General features: G+C 47.4%; 1 protein-coding gene across 1 annotated transcript in view; it reads right to left on the bottom strand.

The window, feature by feature from the left end:
• The window catches only part of LOC138282493 (chloride channel protein C-like), an 858,631-nt gene extending 853,070 nt beyond the window's left edge, over positions 1 to 5,561 (bottom strand). The window contains exon 1 of the mRNA XM_069220139.1: positions 5,268 to 5,561. Coding sequence (XP_069076240.1) covers positions 5,268 to 5,509 — 242 coding nt within the window. The 5' untranslated portion in view covers positions 5,510 to 5,561. The remainder of the gene's footprint in view (positions 1 to 5,267) is intronic.
• Positions 5,562 to 18,600: the final 13,039 nt, after the last annotated feature.

Below are 18,600 nucleotides of genomic sequence, written 5' to 3'. Positions count from 1 at the left end.
ACCCTTGTACCCATTGTTTTGTGAAGAGGCTCTGGGCCCACCCTCCTGTGCAGGTTTTTGGGGGCCTGTAGAAGACTCTTTACTATTTTTAATTTTGGTTGTCTCATCACCCTTCTGCTGGGGAGTCTTTGTGACCCCTTTCTTTTGGTCACCCCCTGTTGAAGTCTTGGACACCCTTGTCTTGACCCAATGGTCCGCCTTCTTTCCCAATTCTTGGGGAGAAATTGGTCCTAGGTCTACCAGATGCTGATGCAGTTTATCATTGAAACAATTACTTAACAGGTGTTCTTTCACAAATAAATTGTACAGCCCATCATAATTACTTACACCACTGCCTTGAATCCAACCATCTAGTGTTTTCACTGAGTAGTCAACAAAGTCAACCCAGGTCTGGCTCGAGGATTTTTGAGCCCCCCTGAACCTAATCCTGTACTCCTCAGTGGAGAATCCAAAGCCCTCAATCAGGGTACCCTTCATGAGGTCATAAGATTCTGCATCTTGTCCAGAGAGTGTGAGGAGTCTATCCCTACACTTTCCTGTGAACATTTCCCAAAGGAGAGCACCCCAGTGAGATCTGTTCACTTTTCTGGTTACACAAGCCCTCTCAAAAGCTGTGAACCATTTGGTGATGTCATCACCATCTTCATATTTAGTTACAATCCCTTTGGGGATTTTCAACATGTCAGGAGAATCTCTGACCCTATTTATGTTGCTGCCACCATTGATGGGTCCTAGGCCCATCTCTTGTCTTTCCCTCTCTATGGCTAGGATCTGTCTTTCCAAAGCCAATCTTTTGGCCATCCTGGCTAACTGGATGTCCTCTTCACGGGAGTTATCCTCAGTGATTTCAGAGTTGTTGGTCCCTCCTGTGAGGGAACCAGCATCTCTGACTATTATTTGTGGAGTCAGGGCTTGAGAAGCCCTGCTCTCCCTAAGTAGGACTGGAGGGGGGGAATTTCCCTCCAAGTCACTATCTTCATCCTCTGAGTTGCCATCCTCAGAGGGGTTGGCCTTTTCAAACTCTGCCAAAAGCTCCTGGAGCTGTACTTTGGTAGGTTTGGGGCCCATTGCTATTTTCTTTAGTTTACAGAGTGACCTTAGCTCTCTCATCTGTAGATGGAGGTAAGGTGTGGTGTCGAGTTCCACCACATTCACATCTGTGCTAGACATTTTGCTTCTAAAAGTTGGAATACTTTTTAAGAATCTACAACTGGTTCTAGAATCTAATTCAACCTTTTACAAACTTTTAAACTCTAAAAGAAATGCTAAACAGGATCTAACACAAGGCCCTAGCAGGTCTTTTAAGAATTTAGAAAACTTTTCAAATTGCAAAAATCAATTTCTAATGACAATTTTGGAATTTGTCGTGTGATCAGGTATTGGCTGAGTAGTCCAGCAAATGCAAAGTCTTGTACCCCACCGCTGATCCACCAATGTAGGAAGTTGGCTCTGTATGTGCTATTTCAAAGTAAGGAATAGCATGCACAGAGTCCAAGGGTTCCCCTTAGAGGTAAAATAGTGGTAAAAATAGATAATACTAATGCTCTATTTTGTGGTAGTGTGGTCGAGCAGTAGGCTTATCCAAGGAGTAGTGTTAAGCATTTGTTGTACATACACAAGACAATAAATGAGGTACACACACTCAGAGACAAATCCAGCCAATAGGTTTTTATATAGAAAAATATCTTTTCTTAGTTTATTTTAAGAACCACAGGTTCAAATTCTACATGTAATATCTCATTCGAAGGGTATTGCAGGTAAGTACTTTAGGAACTTCAAATCATCAAAATTGCATGTATACTTTTCAAGTTATTGACGAATAGCTGTTTTAAAAGTGGACACTTAGTGCAATTTTCACAGTTCCTAGGGGAGGTAAGTATTTGTTAGGTTAACCAGGTAAGTAAGACACTTACAGGGCTTAGTTCTTGGTCCAAGGTAGCCCACCGTTGGGGGTTCAGAGCAACCCCAAAGTCACCACACCAGCAGCTCAGGGCCGGTCAGGTGCAGAGTTCAAAGTGGTGCCCAAAACGCATAGGCTAGAATGGAGAGGAGGGGGTGCCCCGGTTCCGGTCTGCTTGCAGGTAAGTACCCGCGTCTTCGGAGGGCAGACCAGGGGGGTTTTGTAGGGCACCGGGGGGGACACAAGTCCACACAGAAATTTCACACTCAGCGGCGCGGGGGCTGCCGGGTGCAGTGTAGAAACAAGCGTCGGGTTTGTAATGGAAGTCAATGGGAGATCTAGGGATCTCTTCAGCGCTGCAGGCAGGCAAGGGGGGGGTTCCTCGGGGAAACCTCCACTTGGTCAAGGGAGAGGGACTCCTGGGGGTCACTCCTCCAGTGAAAGTCCGGTCCTTCAGGTCCTGGGGGCTGCGGGTGCAGGGTCTCTCCCAGGTGTCGGGACTTAGGATTCAAAGAGTCGCGGTCAGGGGAAGCCTCGGGATTCCCTCTGCAGGCGGCGCTGTGGGGGCTCAGGGGGGACAGGTTTTTGTACTCACAGTCTTAGAGTAGTCCTGGGGTCCCTCCTGAGGTGTTGGATCGCCACCAGCCGAGTCGGGGTCGCCGGGTGCAGTGTTGCAAGTCTCACGCTTCTTGCGGGGAGCTTGCAGGGTTCTTTAAAGCTGCTGGAAACAAAGTTGCAGCTTTTCTTGGAGCAGGTCCGCTGTCCTCGGGAGTTTCTTGTCTTTTCGAAGCAGGGGCAGTCCTCAGAGGATGTCGAGGTCGCTGGTCCCTTTGGAAGGCGTCGCTGGAGCAGGATCTTTGGAAGGCAGGAGACAGGCCGGTGAGTTTCTGGAGCCAAGGCAGTTGTCGTCTTCTGGTCTTCCGCTGCAGGGGTTTTCAGCTGGGCAGTCCTTCTTCTTGTAGTTGCAGGAATCTAATTTTCTAGGGTTCAGGGTAGCCCTTAAATACTAAATTTAAGGGCGTGTTTAGGTCTGGGGGGTTAGTAGCCAATGGCTACTAGCCCTGAGGGTGGGTACACCCTCTTTGTGCCTCCTCCCAAGGGGAGGGGGTCACAATCCTAACCCTATTGGGGGAATCCTCCATCTGCAAGATGGAGGATTTCTAAAAGTTAGAGTCACCTCAGCTCAGGACACCTTAGGGGCTGTCCTGACTGGCCAGAGACTCCTCCTTGTTATTCTCATTATTTTCTCCGGCCTTGCCGCCAAAAGTGGGGCCTGGCCGGAGGGGGCGGGCAACTCCACTAGCTGGAGTGTCCTGCTGGGTTGGCACAAAGGAGGTGAGCCTTTGAGGCTCACCGCCAGGTGTGACAATTCCTGCCTGGGAGAGGTGTTAGCATCTCCACCCAGTGCAGGCTTTGTTACTGGCCTCAGAGTGACAAAGGCACTCTCCCCATGGGGCCAGCAACATGTCTCGGTTTGTGGCAGGCTGCTAAAACTAGTCAGCCTACACAGATAGTCGGTTAAGTTTCAGGGGGCGCCTCTAAGGTGCCCTCTGGGGTGTATTTTACAATAAAATGTACACTGGCATCAGTGTGCATTTATTGTGCTGAGAAGTTTGATACCAAACTTCCCAGTTTTCAGTGTAGCCATTATGGTGCTGTGGAGTTCGTGTTTGCCAGACTCCCAGACCATATACTCTTATGGCTACCCTGCACTTACAATGTCTAAGGTTTTGTTTAGACACTGTAGGGGTACCATGCTCATGCACTGGTACCCTCACCTATGGTATAGTGCACCCTGCCTTAGGGCTGTAAGGCCTGCTAGAGGGGTGTCTTACCTATACTGCATAGGCAGTGAGAGGCTGGCATGGCACCCTGAGGGGAGTGCCATGTCGACTTACTCGTTTTGTCCTCACTAGCACACACAAGCTGGTAAGCAGTGTGTCTGTGCTGAGTGAGAGGTCTCCAGGGTGGCATAAGACATGCTGCAGCCCTTAGAGACCTTCCTTGGCATCAGGGCCCTTGGTACTAGAGGTACCAGTTACAAGGGACTTATCTGGATGCCAGGGTCTGCCAATTGTGGATACAAAAGTACAGGTTAGGGAAAGAACACTGGTGCTGGGGCCTGGTTAGCAGGCCTCAGCACACTTTCAATTGTAAACATAGCATCAGCAAAGGCAAAAAGTCAGGGGGCAACCATGCCAAGGAGGCATTTCCTTACAGATAGGCCTAGCTTTCATTCGTGCAACAGGTACAATAGCAGTGAGTGCCCGAGCTGTGCATTCTACACAGTATCCTCATCTTTACTATTCGACAGGGGACCTATTTTCCTAATTGACTGAATGTTTTCAACATATTTGTTTGTTTTCCTGGAAACGCGAACAGATGTTTAAAGAAAATATGTTGCTTTGTTCATAGTCCTCTGCTTCCTCACCATCCAAATATCCTTGCCCTGATAGGAAGAGTAAAAAAGGAAAACGGACAAAGAACGGATGTGATTTACTGTGTGGGAGAATATGGGGTTTCCAGCTCTTGATATTCCTGGTACTTCATCGGATGCACTAGTGTGCCGACCCATTTTTTTTTCTCAGGGGGGCTTCCAATTCAGCCTTGCGTGCTGGAAATCACTTTACGAGAATGAAAGGATCGTGACAGGATTGATTTGGGCTAGGGCTAAGAGTAGCAACAAGACTAACGGCGATTACGAAATTACCCATTGAGCTTGCTTTCATTCACATTCTCGTTTGCCCTTCAGGCACATATGAGTTAAATTGTACCACTCGAGCCACCAGACTCCCTTGGCGTCTAACTGAGACTGCACACCTGTAAATTATGCAGACGTACTCCTTATCCAGCACAGGTCAGGTGCATCCCAAAGCAATATTGCTTTCAGATTCGGTTTCTTCAAAAGCCTTACTTTATCGGCGAAAATGTGCTAATTAACCTCTTGAAAGACAACTGTGTCCAGACCAATGTTGCCTCTGATACCATAGAAATCCAAGAAATAAAAACAAACATATTAATGTAGCCCCTTCCGCAGAATTTCTCAAACTTCAAAGCATTCCATTAACATATGGTGCTGTGAACTGACCCACAAAAACAAAACGGTTATCATACATGTGAAAAAGTAATAAAACAATTGCAAATTAGTTTTAAAGGGTGATTAAAGCTTATAATGATGTCTCACATACAATGTACAGTAGGCAAAAACCATCTCAAAATAGTTTCACGTAAATCGCTGCGCTCTAGGCAGACACGCATAAATAAACAACTTCGTCAATTCCTAGTTAAATGTCTTTTCTTATGGCACCTGAAGATACCCGGTAACAAGAAAACATGGGCCAGGCAGTCTGCTGTAGGTGACACCAACCTGTGAGGCGCCTCCTGGAGCCATTTCTTATAGACTTCACTGTGAGGCGGGAGATAGTCCAGACTCTCGTGGGCCGCCAGATGCTCGCGCTCCCTGGCACAGCCGCGTGCAGGGCGCTCTGTTCCCCGGCAGCATGTCCTCGGGTCCAGGGAGCTGATCAAGTCGGGGCCATCGCCAGCCAGCAGCATCTGTTCTTCACTTTCATCGGAGTTTCTCCTCTTCGGGAACAAAGCAGACAACATTTTATCCAAACTTTGCTGCCGCTGCTCGTTCTTTTGACAGACGAATTTAAACTGTACTGGACAAGTGAGGCACCGGTGCAGGGGCGCACCCTGCTTCGGTTTGTTTTGCCCATGCACAGACCTGGTAAGTTAATTCCACTGGCAGCTTGTTAAAACTGGATCCTTGTGTTTTCAACAATGCGTACGAATGAATGAACGCTTATTTGTTTTCGGGTGTGATTGAAACTGTCCAACTGTTGTATAGGCTTGTGCGTAACAGAAATTCGACATTTACCTAAATGAAATAGTTCAAATATTTATATATAGATTGAGCTAAAAAAAAATGTAGACGTTATGTTTAGCCTGACTACAAATGTGTGAGACCGCTAACATTTGCCAGATAAGATAGTATTGGACGAGGCCCTTTTTGCAGGGTCATCCCCAAACCTTTTGCCTCCTTCCTACTATTATTTCCGGCCAGTTTTTGTTGGCTTTAGGACTCTTGGCACTTTACCACTGCTAACCAGTGGTAAAGTGCATATGCTCTCTGTCTAAATTGTATTGATGATTGGTTTATCCATGATTGGCATATGTGATTTACCAGTAAGTCCCTAATAAATTGCACTAGAGCTGCTCAGGACCTGTAAATCAAATGAGACTAGTGGGCCTGCAGCACCTGTTGTGCCACCCACGTGAGTAGCCCTATAAACGTGTCTCAGACCTGCCACTGCAGTGCCTGTGTGTGCAGTCTTGGAACTCCAATTCGACCTGGCAAGGGCACCCACTTGCCAGGTGTTAGACCTGACAGCCTTATGGTGGTCATCCCTTAACTTTTTGCCTGCCTCCCTCCACTTGTCTGACACTGTTCTTGCTGGTCTTAGGACTCTGCGCACTTTACCACTGCTAACCAGTGCTAAAGTACATATGCTCTCTCCCTTAACCAAGGTAACACTGGTTCATCCCCAGTTGGCATATTTGATTTACTTATAAGTCCCTGATAAAGTGCACTACATGTGCCCAGGGCCTGCAAATTAAAATGCTACTGGTGGGCCTGCAGCACTGATTGTGCCACCCACATAACTAGCCCCTTAGCCATGCCTCAGGCCTGCTGTTGCAAAGCCTGTGTGTGCAGTTTCACTGCCACTTAGACTTGGCATTTAACCCCTTAGCTGCTGGGCCTTTTCCCCCCCAGTGCTGAGCCCTTTTTTGGCTATTTGGGGTAGTTCGCACTTAGGGCTTCATAACTTTTTGTCCACATAAGCTAACCACGCCAAATTTGCGTCCTTTTTTTCCAACATCCTAGGGATTCTAATGGTACCCAGAGTTGGTGGTTTCCCCTGGAGGAGACCAAGAAAATAGCCAAAATACAGTGAAATTTTAGTTTTTTCCAAAAAAATGGAAAAAAAGGGCTGCCGAAGAAGGCTTGTGGTTTTTTCCCTGAAAACGCCATCAACAAAGGGTTTCTGGTGCTGAAATCACTATCTTCCCACCTTTCAGGAACGGGCAGACTTGAATCAGAAAACCACATTTTTCAACACAAATTTGGCATTTTACTGGGACTTACCCCATTTCTAGTATATTTGGTGCTTTCAGCCTCCTTCCAGTTAGTGATAGGAATGGGTGTGAAACCAATGCTGGATCCCGGAATGCTAAACATTTATGAAAACTAGACAAAATTCTGAATTCAGCAAGGGGTCATTTGTGTAGATCCTACAAGGTTTTCCTACAGAAAATAACAGCTGAAATAAAAAAATATTGAAATTGAGCTGAAAACAACAGCCATTTTTCTTTATGTTTTACTCTGTAACTTTTTCCTGCGATGTCAGATTTCTGAAAGCAATATACCGTTTTGTCTGCTGGACTCTTCTGGTTGCGGGGATATAAAGGGCTTGTAGGTTCATCAAGAACCCTAGGTACCCAGAGCCAATAAATGAGCTGCACCCTGCAGTTGGTTTTCATTCTATACTGGGTATACAGCAATTCATTTGCTGAAATATGAAGAGTGAAAAAGAGGTATCAAGAAAACCTTTGCATTTCCAAAATGGGATCAAGATAAGGTTTTGAGGAGCAGTGGTTATTTGCACATCGCTGAATTCCGAGGTGCCCATACTAGCATGTGAATTGCAGGGCATTTCTCAAATAGACGTCTTTTTTACACACTCTCTTATATTTGGAAGGAAAAAATGTAGAGAAAGATAAGGGGCAATAACACTTGTTTTGCTATTCTGTGTTCCCTCAAGTCTCCCGATAAAAATGATACCTCACTTGTGTGGGTAGGCCTAGTGCCCGCGACAGGAAATGCCCCAAAACACAACATGGACACATCCTATTTTTTTTATAGAAAACACAGCTGTTTTTTCCAAAGTGCCTACCTGTAGATTTTGGCCTCTAGCTCAGCCGGCACATAGGGAAACCTACCAAACCTGTGCATTTCTGAAAACTAGAGACCTAGGGGAATCCAAGGAGGGGTGACTTGCGGGGCTCAGACCAGGTTCTGTTACCCAGAATCCTTTGCAAACCTCAAAAAGTGGCTAAAAAAACAAGTTTTCCTCACATTTCGGTGACAGAAAGTTCTGGAATCTGAGAGGAGCCACAAATTTCCTTCCACCCGGCGTTCCCCCAAGTCCCCCGATAAAAATGATACCTCACTTGTGTGGGTAGGCCTAGCGCCCGCGACAGGAAACGCCCCAAAGCGCAACGTGGACACATCCAAATTTTTGGAAGAAAACAGAGGTGTTTTTTGAGAAGTGCCTACCTGTAGATTTTGGCATCTAGCTCAGCCGGCACCTAGGGAAACCTACCAAACCTGTGCATTTCTGAAAACTAGAGACCTAGGGGAATCCAAGGAGGGGTGACTCGCGGGGCTCGGACCAGGTTCTGTTACCCAGAATCCTTTGCAAACCTCAAAAAGTGGCTAAAAAAACAAGTTTTCCTCACATTTCGGTGACAGAAAGTTCTGGAATCTGAGAGGAGCCACAAATTTCCTTCCACCCGGCGTTCCCCCAAGTCCCCCGATAAAAATGATACCTCACTTGTGTGGGTAGGCCTAGCACCCGCGACAGGAAACGCCCCAAAGCGCAACGTGGACACATCCAAATTTTTGGAAGAAAACAGAGGTGTTTTTTGAGAAGTGCCTACCTGTAGATTTTGGCCTCTAGCTCAGCCGGCACCTAGGGAAACCTACCAAACCTGTGCATTTCTGAAAACTAGAGACCTAGGGGAATCTAAGGAGGGGTGACTTGCGGGGCTCGGACCAGGTTCTGTTACCCAGAATCCTTTGCAAACCTCAAAAAGTGGCTAAAAAAACAAGTTTTCCTCACATTTCGGTGACAGAAAGTTCTGGAATCTGAGAGGAGCCACAAATTTCCTTCCACCCGGCGTTCCCCCAAGTCTCCCGATAAAAATGATACCTCACTTGTGTGGGTAGGCCTAGCGCCCGTGACAGGAAACGCCCCAAAGCGCAACGTGGACACATCCAAATTTTTGGAAGAAAACAGAGGTGTTTTTTGAGAAGTGCCTACCTGTAGATTTTGGCCTCTAGCTCAGCCGGCACCTAGGGAAACCTACCAAACCTGTGCAGTTCTGAAAACTAGAGACCTAGGGGAATCCAAGGAGGGGTGACTTGCGGGGCTCGGACCAGGTTCTGTTACCCAGAATCCTTTGCAAACCTCAAAAAGTGGCTAAAAAAACAAGTTTTCCTCACATTTCGGTGACAGAAAGTTCTGGAATCTGAGAGGAGCCACAAATTCCCTTCCACCCGGCGTTCCCCTAAGTCTCCTGATAAAAATGATACCTCACTTGTGTGGGTAGGCCTAGCGCCCGCGACAGGAAATGCCCCAAAACAGAACGTGGACACATCACATTTTTTCATAGAAAACAGTGCCTACCTGTGGAATTTGGCCTCTAGCTCAGCCGGCACCTGGGGAAACCTAGCAAACCAGCACATTTTTGAAAACTAGAAACCCAGGGGAATCCAAGATGAGGTGACTTGTGGGGCTCGGACCAGGTTCTGTTACCCAGAATCCTTTGCAAACCTCAAAATGTGGCTAAAATAACATGTTTTCCTCACATTTCGGTGACAGAAAGTTCTGGAATCTGAGAGGAGCCACAAATTTCCTTCCACCCAGCGTTCCCCCAAGTCTCCCGATAAATATGATACCTCACTTGTGTGGTTAGGCCTGGTGCCTGCGACAGGAATAGATCACACAACGGTCAATGTTGGTCCTTACGTGAGGCAGCTGTTGACCCTGGGGTGATCCATTCCTGACACAGGCACTAGGTGTAGGCACTCAAGTGGGGTAGTGTTTTTATCAGGACAGGTGAGGAGTCACTGGGTGGTAGGAATGTTGTGGATCCCAGCATATTCCTGTAGTTTGTGTGACAGAAATGCGAGAAAAATAGAGGTTTTTTTCAACATTTCAGCTTTGCAGGGTATTCTGGGTAAGAAAACTTTGGGGAATCCACACAAGTCACACCTCTGTGGACTCCCCCGAATGTCTAGTTTCCAGAAATGTTTGGGTTTAGTGTGTTTCTCTATATGGCCGCCGAATCCAGGACCAAAAACACAGGTGCCTGCCTTACAAAACCAGTTTGTTTTGCCATAGACAATTTTGATGTCTCCACAATATGATTTGGGTGGTGGAATTTGGGGCTGAACTAAATTGGGGAGCTCCCAAGAGAGCACTCTCTCTCTGCTTGCCGCCGCATTCACCTGCTCTCTGGGTTGGCCTAACCCACTATTACCCAGTTGCACGAACAGCTTGCGAAGGGACAGCAGGACTGTCCTCATCACCTCCCTCATAATGTACTGGAAGAGGAGTTTTCGAATGGGACTCCTCTGACTGAAAAATCACTCCCAGAGTCTGCGCCATTGTCCTATCCCTCAGATGCTGTCTCAGTATCTGATGTCTCAGTCTCTGATCCTATGTCAGAGCGGTCCTCTATAACCCAAGTGCAGGCAGCAGTCATCCATCAAGATGCCATCTCTGCTATTGGCTAAACTGTTGCTCTAAAACACTAGCCTACGTAGACAGTCACAAAATCGATGGTGTGTGTGAGATACGTGCAACAGTAGAGGCCACCTTACCTGCGCTTCTTCCCTCAATCAGCACGTACTTTCAAGACACTCAAAAAACACCTTGTCACATACCATTCGTCACAGTCTTTAGCACCTCCTGCGTCCAGTCCAACAATCATTATTGGTGCTCCCACTCCCTCCTCCTCGGATTCCCTCATTACCACCCAGCAAAAGTGCCCTTCATCTCTCCATAGACTTTACTAATGTTCTCAGCTATTTACATAAAATACAGATGTGCTCTTTGCAGTAGGCATATAAACCTTCTGCGCTTCTTTATGGCACTAAAACTGCCACTAGACAAGTCGGACCCTTTTCCCCCCAGGGAAACCACACACATATTGACAAAAGTGATGTATATATGACAGCCAACCACCTGAAACTCAACTCAAGCAAAACCGAAATAATCCTCTTTGGCCCACACAAAAACACCTGGGACCCCCCATGGTGGCCCACCACGCTAGGCCCTGCACCCACCCCCGCCAACTACGCACGCAACCTCAGCATCATCCTAGACTCCTCCCTCTCTATGTCCCAACAAATCAACGCTCTTACCTCCTCATGCTTCAACAAACTCCGTATACTGAAAAACATTCAAATGGATCCCCACAGAGACCAGAAAAACTGTCACTCACGCACTCATCAGCAGCAGGCTTGATTACGGAAACGCCCTCTACGCCGGCACCACTCTAAAACTCAAGTGCAAACTACACGCATCCAGAACTCCGCAGCACGACTCATCCTCGACCTCCGCCGACACAAACACATCTCTCCATACCTCAAATCCCTCCACTGGCTCCCCATTGACAAAAAGATCACCTTCAAGATCCTCATCCTCGCACACAAATCACTCCACAACACAGGCCCTGCCTACCTCAACGAGAGTCACCTTCCACACCCCCACACGAAACGTCCGCTCAGCTGACCTCTCTCTCGCCTCTGTCCCCCGCATCAAACACACCACCACCGGGGGCAGATCCTTCTCCTACATTGCACCCAAAACCTGGAACACACTCACAACCCACATTCGCAAGACCTAAAACCTACTTCTTTTCAGGAAGGGCCTCAAAACCTGGCTTTTTGAACAGTGAACCTCCTAGCCCCTTTCCCTCCCCCTGTCCCCCCCCCGCAGCGCCTTGAGACCCTCACAGGTGAGTAGCGCGCTTTATAAATCTCTTTGATACAGATCTACCTATATATATATATATATATATATCTCTACATAGATATATCTATAGATATATCCATGTACCTAGATATATCTATCTACATAGATATATATATATATATATATATATATACATATATACATATATATATTTTTTAGTTGCTGTATGGTTTCCTTGGGGGCCAAAATGGCCCCCAGGGAAACCCTACAACATCTAAAAAAAAAAAATGCCCCCACAGGGGGTCACCCTGCCCACGGGCGACCCCCTGTCATTTCATTATTATTTTTTTAAAATATTTTTTTGAAAAAAAAAAAAATCCCCTGGGGGGGGGGGGGGCGCGATCGCCCCCCCCAGGGGGCACCTACCCTTTTTTATAATAAAAAAAATTATGCCGGGGGGGGGCGGCCCGTTTTCCGGGGGGGCCGCCCCCCAAAAGTGAAATCCCTGGTGTCTAGTGGGGTTTCCTGGCCCCCGATCGCAGCTGTGCTATGGTCAGAACGGTAACAGAAAATCCTGCTTACTGGTCAGGTTGAATTTTATATTACTATTTTAGAAATGCCACTTTTAGAAAATGAGCATTTCTCTGCACTTACAACCATCTGTGCCTTACAGCCTGTCTCCAATCAACGTCTTGTCTGTGCTGGTTGACAGCTTTCTTGTGCATTGCACCCAGACAACCACAAACACAGGACACTCAGTCACATCCGCATTTATCTGCATACTGGAAGGGTCTTCCTAGGCTGGAAGGGTGGAGGGCCTGACACATTTCAAAGGCCAGTGACCTGTCCTCACTTAAAGGGACTAATAACCCCCCACAGGTACCCTGGCAGACAGGTCTGGGCTGAAAGGGCAACTTGTGCACTTCAAAACCACTCTTTGAAGTCTCCCCCACTCCAAAGGCACTTTTGGGTATATAAACTGGGTCTCTGACCCCACCAACTCAGACACTTCCGAACCTACACCTGCACCCTGTCAGAGGAGCTGCCTGCCTGCCCAAAAGACTCATCTGGACTTCTTTGGGGAGAAGAACTGCTGCCCTGCTGTTGCACTGCTGCCGTGCTGGACTCTGACTTTGCTGGAAGGACTCTGTCTTCCCCAAAAGTGCTGTCCAAGGCCTTGGACTGAGCTTGCCTCCTGTTTTCTGAAGTTTCAGGGCCAGCAAAGACTTCGCCTCTTCAAGAAATTCCTTGTGCATCGAAAATCGTCGCAACGCTTGCAGAAATTGAAGTGAAGCCTGCATTGCTGCTGAGAAATCGATGCACAGCCGACCGGAACGACGCAGCTCAACTTCCCTGACTGGAAATTCAACACAACGCCTACCTTGCGACAGAAAATTAGATGCATCATCTACCGGATCAACGCACTGCCTGTTCCTTCTTCCAGCACATCAAGGATTTTCAATGCATCGATCCTGGGTGTCAAATATCCCTGCATTGCTGTGAGGAACCAAGACTGCGCACCAAAAAACAACGCAAACCCCTTGCAGCGTGGAAAGAAACAATGCATCGTCTGCACCACGTTGAAAAATCCGATGCAACACCTTATTTTCTATGCATCTCCTGCTCTGCGGTCTCTGGTTCATTATTTTTGACACATACCAGGTACTATGTGTAACAAAGAGAAAAATGTTTATTGCTAAGGATTGAGGCTCATTTGAACCTTTTAAAAGTGATATTTAAAATTATGCTTATTGGATCTTTGTCGTTTTGACCTTATTTTATTCTGATATATATTATCTATTTGTCTATACCTGTGTGCTGCATTTTTGTGGTGTTTTCACTGTGTTATTGTATGATTTATTTCACAAATACTTTACACATTGCCTTCTAAGTTAAGCCTAACTGCTCAGTGCCAAGCTACCCGAGGGTGAGCACAGGATAATTTGGATTGCGTTGTGACTTACCTTGAATAGGATTGTGTTCCCTACTTGGACAAGGCTGTATACCTCTGCCAACTAGAGACCCCATTTCTAACACCAGGCTTAAACCTTCCCTTTTATTACATGTAAGTCACCCCCACGGTAGGCCCTAGGTAGCCATATGGGCAGGGTGCAGCGTATTTAAAAGAAAGGACTTGTGCTGGGGTGTTTTAGATGTCCTGATAGTGAAATACTGCCAAATTAGTTTTTCACTGTTGCAAGGCGTATCTCTCCCATAGGTTAATAGGACTGCCTTTAAAAATCTTTTAAGTGCAGTTTATCATTGAGAGCAGATAAAGATATGGAGTCTGGGATCACTGAACTCACAATTTAAAAATACATCTTTTGATAGAGTTTGTTTTTAGAGTGTCAGTTTGAAAATGCCACTTTTTGAAGGAGGGCATTTTCTTGCTTAACCATTCTGTGCCTCCGCTTGGCTGCTGAACGCACATCTGGGTCAGACTGACAGTTAGGCTGTTTGTAAATTCACTCTAGGCAGTGACACAAAGGGAGCTGAGATGTGTCCTGCATATCCTGATGTGTCTTCCTGGGCTAGAGTGGGAGGGAGGAGTTGACACCTGCACCTGAAAGGACTGTGCCTGTCCTTATACAATGCAGTCTCTGATCCCCTGGAATGCTTCTGGAGCCCGGCCTCAGCAAGGCAGGATCTTGTGAACAACAGAGACTTTCCTTTGAAGTTTGTTTACTTCAAAGGCAGAGATGAGTATAAGTAGTGGACCCCAAACCCCTGACTTTCAGATCACTTCTGGACCAAGAGGAACCTCTGCCAAGGAGAAGAGCTTGATGCTTGAGGAGGACCTGCCACTCTGCCTGTTGCTTTGCTGTGCTGGCCTGCTGCTGCTGCCTAAGAGGGAAAGGACTGGACTCTGCTTTTGGCAAACCTGCTGGTGAATTATCTCCAAGTGCTTGGACTCAGCTTTCCTCCTGTTAAGAAATCTCATGGACAGCAAAGACTTCACTTACCAGCCTCTGGGTCTACCTGCTGTGGATCCTAGCTCGCCAGATGGTGCCTACTCCAGTCTCTGGGCCTCTGGGATTGAAAACTGGGAGAGGAAAACTAGTGCACCGACTCTGGAGGACACCGAGACCGATGCTGCTGCTTGAACCCGCAACATCGCCTGCAATAGAAGCCTTGGTCCCCGCTGGAGTGCGACGACCCCACCGACATCGCAGGCCTGAAACCGCTGCACTCCCACTGACGTCCCGTGACTTCATGAGTCCCGAGTGCGTGTCACCAACGTCTGTGACACCCGACTCCGCCGCAGCATCTGCAGCCCCCTGGCGTGACCGAGAACCCATGAGGTCACCCCACTGCATCTTGACCCGCTGGACATCGACCCTGCTGGAGCGTAAGGAACCAATGCTTCTCACCGATGCCGCATCACCTCCCCTGCTCCGCAGTAAGGAACTGACGCCGCACTGGATCCAGCAACGCCTCTCCTCCCTGACTCCATGCACCAGCTTGTTGTTTTGTTACCAAAGGTACTGTGTCTGGGGTCCATGTGATTCCGTGACCGTTGCCATTGGCGTCGCATTGTGGGGAACAACTCTGTCATGACACCGTGATAACACCGAATTGTAGCATTTGTGTTTCTAAGTGCTATATTCAAGTTTAATCTTTGAAAATTCATAACTTTGCTTGTGTATGTTGGAGGTTTGTGATTTTAGTCTTGTTCAATTTAGATAAATATTGGCTATTTATTTTAATGGGTGTTGTACCCTTTTCTGGTGTTTTCACTGTGTTACTGTGTTTGTTTGTACGAATACTTTAAACATTATCTCTGAGATAAGCCTGACTGCTTCTGCCAAGCTACCAAGGGAGTGAGCAGGGGTTATCTGAGCTGTGTATCTTTCTTTACCCTGACTAGACTGAGGGCCCTTGCTTGGACAGAGTGCAAAGTGACTGCCAACCAGAGACCCCATTTCTAACAAGTAGCTACACAACTTTAATTGCTTACTGTGCATTGCTTGCTCATGGCCTCACACAGGAAATCACAAGTGGCATAATGCATGGTATCACTGATGACATGAGTAATAAAATCATTGGGACATCATTGGGAAGTGCTCCTGACTGTCTTCACACATTGTCCTTCTTTTACTCAACTTTTCCCAGTATACTCACCTTGTGTTCTTTGAACTCACTGCATTTATAAACCAATAAGATTAACATCTGTAGGCAAGTAGCCTCTTTCTAGCATGGTTACCCCCACTTTTGGGCTGTTTGTGAGTGTGTGTCAGTGTGTTTTTACTGTGTCACTGGGATCCTGCTAGCCAGGACCCCAGTGATCATAGATAAAAACCTATATGTCAGTATGTGTTGCCTGTCTCACTGGGATGTTGCTATCCAGGACACCAGTGCTCATAGTTTGTGGCCTAATGTGTGTGCCTGGGTAGTGCCTAACTTTGTCACTGAGGCTCTGCTAATCAGAACCTCAGTGCTTATGCTCTCTCTGCTTTTAAATTTGTCACTGTAGGCCAGTGACTTAATTTACCAATTTCAATTGGCACGCTGGACCCCCCTTATAAGTCTCTAGTATATGTTACCTAAGTACCCAGGACATTGGGCTTCCAGGAGATCCATATGGGTGGCAGCATTTCTTTTGCCTCCCATAGGGGCTCAGACAAACCCTTACACAGGACTGCCATTGCAGCCTGTGTGAAATAGTGCACACACTATTTCACAGCCATTTTCACTGCATTTAAGTAACTCATAAGTCACCTATATGTCTAACCTTCACTTGCTGAAGGTTAGGTGCAAAGTTACTAAGTCTGAGGGCACCCTTGCACTAGCAAAGGTGCCCCCACATAGTTCAAGGCCATTTCCCCGGACTTTGTGAGCGCAGGGACGCCATTACACACATGCACTACATATAGGTCAATACCTATGTGTAGCTGCACAATGGTAACTCCGAATATGGCCATGTACCCTGTCTAAGACCATGGAACTGTCCCCCATTCCAAACCTGGTATTGGGGAGCCAATTCCATGCATCCTGGGGGCTCCACCATGGACCCCAGTACTGCCAAACCATCTCTCTGAGGCTTGCACTGCAGCTACAGCTGCTGCTACCTCACAGACAGGGTTCTGCCCTCCTGGGGTCTGGGCAGCCCAGTCCCAGGAAGGCAGAACAAAGCATTTCCTCCGAGACCAGGGTGTTACACCCTCTCCCTTTGGAAATAGGTGTTACAGGCTGGGGAGGGGTAGCCTCCCCCAGCCTCTGGAAATGCTTTGAAGAGCACAGATGGCGCCCTCCTTGCATAAACCAGTCTACACCAGTTCAGGGATCCCTTCTCCCCTGCTCTGGAAGGAAACTGGACAAAGAAAAGGGGAACGGCCACTCCTCTGTCCATCACCACCCCAGTGGTGGTACCCAGAGCTCCTCCAGTGTGTCCCAGACTTCAGCCATCTTGCTTTGCTAGGTGTGGGGGGACTCTGGAGGGCTCTGAGTGGCCATTGCCAGCAGGTGACGTCCTGATAGGTCCATACCTCATAAGGTAGCCAATCCCCCTCTCAGGACTATTTAGGGTCTCTCCTGTGGGTTCTCTTCAGATTCTGTTTGTACGTTTCCTTCAGGAATCCTCTGCAACAACTTCATACTCTTCTGACCTCGGATCAGCCGCAGCCTGCTCCAAGAAATGCTGTAACTGCAACAAGGTGTCTACAAGAGACTCTTTTCTTCAGCAACCTCAGTTCCAAGTCAGCAACTGAAACAGTTTCCATGGCGTGCATGCTCTGGGGACTCCCTGTCTTCATCCTGCACCAGAAGTACCAAAGAAATCTCCCGTGGAGTGATGGATTCACTCCCCTGCTCCAAGCAGGCACCTTCCAAGGCGACAATCAGTACCCTGGACTCCTCTCACCGCAACGAGCCTGCTCCTAAGGACACAGAGGGTGGATATCATTGACATAGACTGTCCTGAGGTCCTGCTGACTCAATTTGGAGGAGGTAAGACCTTGCCTTCCCCAAGAACGATAGTACCCCTGTGTATTGTGTCTTCTTTGCCACCTGAGGCCTCTGTGCACCCTTTGCATAATTCCTTTATGCACAGCCTGGCCCAGGTCCCCAGCACTTGACCCTGTGACACTCAACTCGCTGAGTTGTTCTCCGGCGGCATGACACCTTCTTTTGTTGTGCTGCATGAACCACGTTTTGCACCTCCTTTGAACCCGAATCCTGTGGCCTCTGGGGGTGCTGTCTGGTACCCTGAGGGCTCTCTAAAGTGCTGAGAGCCTACTCTTCCCCCTCACACAGAGTTGATCCCTCAGATCCCTCCTGGATCCATCCAGCGCCATTTTGATGAAAAACACACTTTTGTCATAGCCAAGGCTTGTTGGCACCTTCCAACACGAAAAATTGTCTGCAACAATCTTCACACCATGGAACATCTTTTGCATCATACAGGAACCTGCTGGCATCTTCCTAGGGTGCATTTCTGCAGTCTTCTACTAACCAAGGACTCTTCTTTTGCACCCTCTTCTGGGTTGACAGGGGCTCCTGTCCTTCCTGGAACTTCTTTCGACTTCTGGACTTGATTCCCTTCCTTTGCAGGTCTTCAGGTCCAATAATCCAGCAGTTGTTCTTTGCAGACTTAGTTGGCTGCTGCAAAATCCCAAAAACGAGGTATAGTGTGTCCTACGGAAACTTGCAGTACTTTACTCCTGCTTTTCTGGGCTCTGGGGTGGGGTAATTTAATTACCTTTACTGAATTCTTACTCTCCCAGCGATTCTGCACACACTACACTTGTCTAGGGGGGAATTTGTGATTCACATTCCACTTTTTAGTATATGGTTTGTGTTGCCCTTACACCTATTTTCTCCCATTGCGTTCTATAGGATTTCCTACGGATTGCATTGTTCTATTACTATTTACTTGTATAATTTTGGTGTCTAGTGTATATATTGTGTATAATACCTCCAGAAGGAGTATTG

This window comes from Pleurodeles waltl, chromosome 2_2 (genome assembly GCF_031143425.1).
Source record: "Pleurodeles waltl isolate 20211129_DDA chromosome 2_2, aPleWal1.hap1.20221129, whole genome shotgun sequence".
In the NCBI taxonomy this organism is placed as follows: Eukaryota; Metazoa; Chordata; class Amphibia; order Caudata; family Salamandridae; genus Pleurodeles; species Pleurodeles waltl.
This window is presented reverse-complemented; position numbering and strand designations above follow the sequence as displayed.